At 53.7% G+C, this 6000-nt stretch overlaps 1 protein-coding gene across 4 annotated transcripts in view; it reads left to right on the forward strand.

The window, feature by feature from the left end:
* CUNH6orf89 (chromosome unknown C6orf89 homolog) overlaps positions 1–5574 on the forward strand; it is a 42354-nt gene extending 36780 nt beyond the window's left edge. For 3 of the 4 annotated variants that reach the window (XM_036248229.1, XM_036248227.1, XM_036248228.1), the window contains one exon: positions 600–5574. In XM_036248229.1, coding sequence (XP_036104122.1) covers positions 600–694 — 95 coding nt within the window. In that variant the 3' untranslated portion in view covers positions 695–5574. The remainder of the gene's footprint in view (positions 1–599) is intronic. The other variant, XM_036248226.1, reaches the window with a different exon arrangement.
* The last annotated feature ends 426 nt before the right edge of the window (positions 5575–6000 follow it).

Here is a 6000-nt window from a genome sequence, read left to right on the forward strand (position 1 = left end):
TAGGGAGATACCTGTCTTGTCCATACACAGTGCACATTAGTGTACAAAAGGCTCTGTAAAACCTTCGAGAAACCTAGTGTTTCTCAAACTTAGTTGGCCACAGAACACTGGACTATCCTCCAGGCCGCTGTTTGCAGAACACAATTTAGGAAATGCTGTGTTGGGTCAGTCTGGATGTTCTATGCTAATGCCGTGTTGTAGATAACCTCAGGAACACTGGCTAGGGGTCCCGCTCCCCCTCAAAACCCATCCTGCCTTCTGGCTGGAAAGGATGCGATCACTCTGGGAGTTGATACCCAGCACAAGCCCGTACAGCACATCCTGCCTTTGTAGACCTGCCGGGTTGTAATTCGGGTACCCAGGTGAGGGGCGCTGGTGAAGCGCTTGGTTCAGGGGCTCGTGTTAGATGTCAGGCTGCAGAGAAGACTGATAGTAACTGGGAACATTTGTGCCAGGAAGAGCTAAGACCTTCAGGGCAAAATGTGCCTGGCTTTGCAGGTGTGTCCTGAGCGCATCTCCCACAGACCCGCCTGGCTCATGCCCACAGGGTGCCCCGTCCCTGACATTCACATGCTTTCCTGTTGCTGTTTCCCTCCAAGGCTATGCTGCTGCCGCCCACTGGAAGGTCTACATTATAGCCAGAGGTGTCCAGCCTCTGATCACCTGCGATGCAACCACCCTGTCAGAACAATAGGAAACAACTGTGTAGAGGAACAGCTTGGGGAGCTGAAGACCAGACTGAAAGACGGAAATAATTAAAAAAAAAAAAAATGAAACCACTTTCCAGGGGTCGTTACTTGGTTCCCCGCCCCGTGCATGCGAATGTGAGCCAGCTTTGAGCCAGGCTGAGGGCCGGAGCCCGGCCCTTCGGCTGCTCAGCCAGGACTTGGCCAGTACCTGTCTGTGAGAGACTGAGCGCCTCCAGGTCTTCTGGCCCCGCAGGCTTGAGGATGTGCTTCAGGCAAGGAACAGAGTGGTGCCTTCCCTCACGTGCACGGCCTGGCCCCCTCTGCTGCCCCTGGCCACGGAGAAGGCAGCCAGCGTCTGACCGGCACCATCCTTCGGCAGGTGGGCCTGCGTGTCCCGTCTTCCTGGCCACACCACCCTGTGCTTTTCCAGGAAAGCCATGGCTGATTGAAGAAGGCCTTTCTGTTTACCAAGCAGAATGGAATCTAGAACCACTGAAAAAAGATCAAATAACCTCAAATTGCACTCAAGAACTGAACTTCTTTCCCAGCATCTGTGGCTCGTGGAGTATCAGTGATGCCAGGCTGGAGCCTGCTTGTAATTGAAATGGTTACTCCTAAGTAATACTTTTCTCCACTTTGTCTTTTGTTCTCCCCACCGCCCCCGCTCCTTCCCTTCTCCTGGGCTGTCTGGCTGGTTCTCAGCACTTCGGCTCCTGGCCCCTCCCTTGGCTGGGCCAGGGCCCCGTCCTGCCGAGGCAGCAGTTTCTGTCAGCTGAGTTGCTTTGACCAAGTGTCTTCAGGAGGAATGAGCTAGATGCTGGCTGGGGAGAGGGCACCTCCCCGGGTTTGATCTTTAGGGTCTGACTTTCTGCAGGGAAGATGTTTTACAGATGTGTGGAGCTGATGTTGTAATGTAGTTGGGGAAGGAACTCCAGACCCCAAGCGTCTGCCAGCTGGGTGTGCAACTGTGTGATCCTCTGTCTTAAGATGATCTCTCTTTTTGTATGGAAACAAGGTGAGGTGTTTCTTTTTTGTAACAGTGCAAAGCTGTATCCTTTTGATTGGGTAACTCACTATGTTCATTGTTTCCCTTAAATGCTTTTAGTGTGTATTAATCAAATGGTGTAAATTAGGATGCTCTTTTTTTGTTTCCTTTCTCCCCTCTATGATACTGCTGGGTATCTGGCCTCTGGTCATGCTGACACACGATGAAGCACACCGTGGCCGCTGCTTCCAAGGGCAGGAAGCGAACGGACGCAGGAGGTGCCTGTGTCAGGGCTGCGGGTGGGCGGGCAGTGGTGAAGGGAGCGAGTGTGACTGCCTGTGCGTCCTCTTCACCTGAGCGCTGCCCCCACCTGTCCCCAGGCCCTCTGTCTGAGCATCTCAGCAGCAGCAGTGGGGTCCCTGGGTGCTCAAGCCGCCTGTTTGTGGGCTGGTCAAGGGCAAGCAGGGTCACAGAGCTCAGGGTGGAAACACTCGGAGCCTCCTCCGCGAGTGTGGACGCACCAAGGATGAACCATACCTGAGGGACTTTTTCGGTGATGGAATCAGCGCCTTGTGTTGATTGACACAGGAAAGACAGAACTTCTGTACATATAAGTCATGCTTGCTAAGCAGTTATGCTTTAGGATGTTTTAGATCAGAGGGATCATGTAGCGGCCAGCTTTGTGCAGGCTTTTCAAGCCCTCGCAGGTCCTTCTCCCTGCCCACGTGGGAGGGAAGAAGGATGCGTTTTCCTCACGGAGGCCCTTTGGGTGAAGAAGAGAGGCTTCCTTAAGAGCAAAGCAACTGTTTTTAATGAGTGAGATTTCTGTTTCCTTTTATGAATTACCCTGTGTCCCTTCCCCATTTTACTCCTGCTCTTCTCACCTTTAATGTTCAAAAAATACCACTTCAGTTCAAAACCGAAAACTAAGCACCTTGCTCGTGCTGGTGTTCCGGGGCATGCCCTGGGGAGTCCTCGCAGCCCCAGCTGTCCACGGTTCACCCAGAGTGGTGTGGCTGCTCGGAGAGCCTTGTGCATGCGCTCCTTCGACCCAAGTCTGCCCAGTTCAGAACCGAGTGTAGATTTATGTTAGAGGAGAAATTCTCCAGAAAGGGTTTTCTGTGCTAATTACTGAGTGCAGTACATAGAAATAATTTGCCTTCTTCTGAAGGTGACTAGTAACCTGATTTTACCCCTCACCAGCCCTGCAGGAGTGGCCTGGGCGCAGGCCTGCCTCTTTCTGGTTCTCCGAGACTTGTGCTCCCCTCACTCTCAGCTCCTCCGAGGAAGCAGCGCAGGCCTCTGTGTGACCCGGGCCGGGAAAGGGTCACCTAGTGAGGAAGCAGTGTTGGGGGATGATGGGCCCCCTAACCAACCCCCACCTCCACCACCACAGTAAGGACGAAACCACAGGCCGCTAAGAAGAGGGACTTGCCCATGCGCTTGTTGGGTGTTTACAAAGAGGTGACGTGACCTCCACACACGAGTTAGGTTCACTTCCTTATAGGTTCCCAGAGCACAGACGTGTGTCCCCAGAAATCCGCGCTCGGGGCAGAAAGGCTCCTCTGGCACCAGCACGAAGTGTTTGTGTCCAAGTGGCCTGAGGTCTCGGGTTGGTTATTAGACAGGACACCTCTTCTGGCTTATCTTTTCCCCACCTCCATTTCTCTCAGGGAAGGGACAGAGTAATATAATAGTGGTTTATGAAAACTACCTATTTGGCAACATATAAATAATCTATGAAACAGGCAGACTTGGGCTCATTTTTTTCAGAGAAAGGAACAGTGCCCATGGTCTCTCCATCTTCACTGAGTCCTGTGAGGTAGACATTAGATCCTCATTGTACAAGGAAAGCAGCCAGGGCGTAGGACGTGTGTGCCGGTGGCCAGCAGTGGGCTCTGTGGCAGTGTTTCCTGCCTCAGCACGGTGCCCAGCACGGAGGGGCACCCTGGACTTGGTGAGTCCCACGGGTAGGAGAACCCAGGACAGGGTCAGCAAGCCAGGAACTCTTCAGGGTTTGTGTTTTAAAACTGTTTTGGACAGAAATGGAGGAGAGAATCTAACCAGATGACTTTTATAAAAAGGCTTTCACTTTTTCCTCCCCATTTGAAAACTCTGAGTGTGTCTGGAACACGGCTGTCCAGCCATTTTCCCGGCACTCCACGTTTCCAGATGTGTGGCCAGAAGAGGGACTCTGCCCAGTTCCAGTTGTGGGTCCCCTTGGAGTTTACATCACTTGTTTTTCAGTTCTCAGTTTTTCATTCCTTTCTTCCAAAATCCAGCCTAGGCTCCAGTGTAGGGACAGTAACTTGGACAGAATCTCAAGTTCCTGAGCTGCAGGTGAAGGCCTTCGTCATACTACTAAGTCTCGATGAGTTTGCTCATTAACCGGTGGCTTCCAGAGTGAGCCCTGGACACCCACAGCAGATGCCCTTCTCATCTGACCCTTGCCCTGCAAGAGAAGCCACATTTTAGGGAGAAAGGGGAGAGTTGCATGTCTGGTTGCGTGGACAGAGGCGATCTTGCCTACCTTTGTGACCTCGTTAGTAAACGGGTCTTTTAGGCTTTGAGTTCTAGTGATGGAGGAGAAATTCTTCTGCCTTCACAACTTCCACATTCACTAACTTCAGTGGCGACCCATTACCCACTAACCCACTGACAGGGGGAATGCCAGAGATGTGCTTTGAAAGGGTGAGTTAGGTTGAGGTCCCTCCACGTTTGGACCTGCACATACAGTGTCCAGAGCCGACGCGTGTCAGGGTCAGGAGACCGGGCAGGCAAGGTCGTACGATGAATGCCCCACGGCAATGGAAAGTGGGCGGCTCTGGGGGTGTGCTGTGTCACCTTGGCATGCGTGTCCCTGGCCGCCTCACCCCCCACCTCAGAGACAGACAGGGGCCTCCTTCCGTGCACCATGTCCGAGCCTGCCCTCCCAGACACCGTGTGATTAAGTGCTGGCCGTGGCGGGAAACCCTCCAGCCACTGTCTGTCGTCCAGGTCCCTTAGTATCCAGTTTCGCTATCCTGCATAATTTAAGCATTAGAGCTAAATGCATCTGTCATTTCCCTTTCTCTGGAGACATGGAAAGTCCAGACCTTTCCCGAGGCGGAGAGAAGAAATGTTATGTAACTGCCGGCCGAGGCTGGAACTGTCCAGACACGGGGCTGACCTGGAGGCTGTTCCTCCCGCACTTGTCACCAGTCCCGGGTCACCGGTCCAGGACTGAGCCCTGGCTGCACGCCCTGGCGGAGGAGACGGGAAACCGGTTTAGTTTTCAGTGTCAGACAGAAATTGGGCAGTGGGGACAGGTTTCATGAACCTCCTTTCTCCTCACACCTCAGCAGGTAGATGAGGTCATCCCGGGAGGCCCTGGAACTCAGCCCAGCAGTGTCCCAGCCTTCACACCGGCCCCTCTGCGCTCGTGACGGTTCAGAAACAAACCATCACTGGTCTGAGGACTGAGGGCAGGATCAGACACGTGGCCTTTCCGAGGGAACCCCCAGTCTCACCACAGGCATCGTGCCCTCCAAACTTCTGTCTGCGGTCTCTTCCTCCTCCCTCCCTCCTGCAGGAGGCCAGTGCGGGCGGGAGAGGGCAGGGGAGGCGGCGGTCAGCCAGGAACTCCACTCGGCCTCTTCCCTAACCTCTCATCTCAGACAGGAGCTGGCAGCGGCCAGGGCAGTGGGCCGGGGTGGCGCCTGGCACAGGACAGACACCTGCGCCGGCCACTGTGCTCTGATAGTCTGAACTTATGTGTGTTCAGTGCAGAATGTTGACCGTAACTTAATGTACTGCGAACTTGTAAGACTTCCGCCATGTAAAGAATGTATGTAAATTAAAGTTTTATGTAACAAAAGTTTTTACTTTTTTGCAATTAAAAGTGTGTATGTTGGTTGATAACTTCCCTATCCTTGTCATTCTTTAATTTCCAGTTTTCTCTTTCCCATTACTCAGGAGACTTCTAGCCGCATCCTGTTCACGAGGCAGGCCTTTGGGGCTTCTGTGGGCCTCGCGGTCCCCTGTCCCACCTGCACTGTCCTCTCTAACGTCCTCGCCAGCTTTGCACTCACTCGCATTCGCAGACTCTTCTTCTATCCCAGGCCTCGCCCACCATGGCTTCCGATCTGCTGTTGCCATGGGTTCTCGAAGCTCAGTCCTCCTGTGAGTACCTTCCCATGACCCGCACTTTGCCCAGAATTCACAGGAGCCCCGGTGCCCTTCTCCTTCTCGCCTGCTGGCTGTACACAGCCAGACGCCCTCCCGGTGTCGCCCCGCCTGTGGATGTCCTGGCTTCTCGCAGGACAGCCAGGCCCCTTGCTGGTTCTC

Source organism: Molossus molossus, unplaced genomic scaffold (assembly GCF_014108415.1).
Source record: "Molossus molossus isolate mMolMol1 unplaced genomic scaffold, mMolMol1.p scaffold_m16_p_8, whole genome shotgun sequence".
NCBI lineage: Eukaryota > Metazoa > Chordata > Mammalia > Chiroptera > Molossidae > Molossus > Molossus molossus.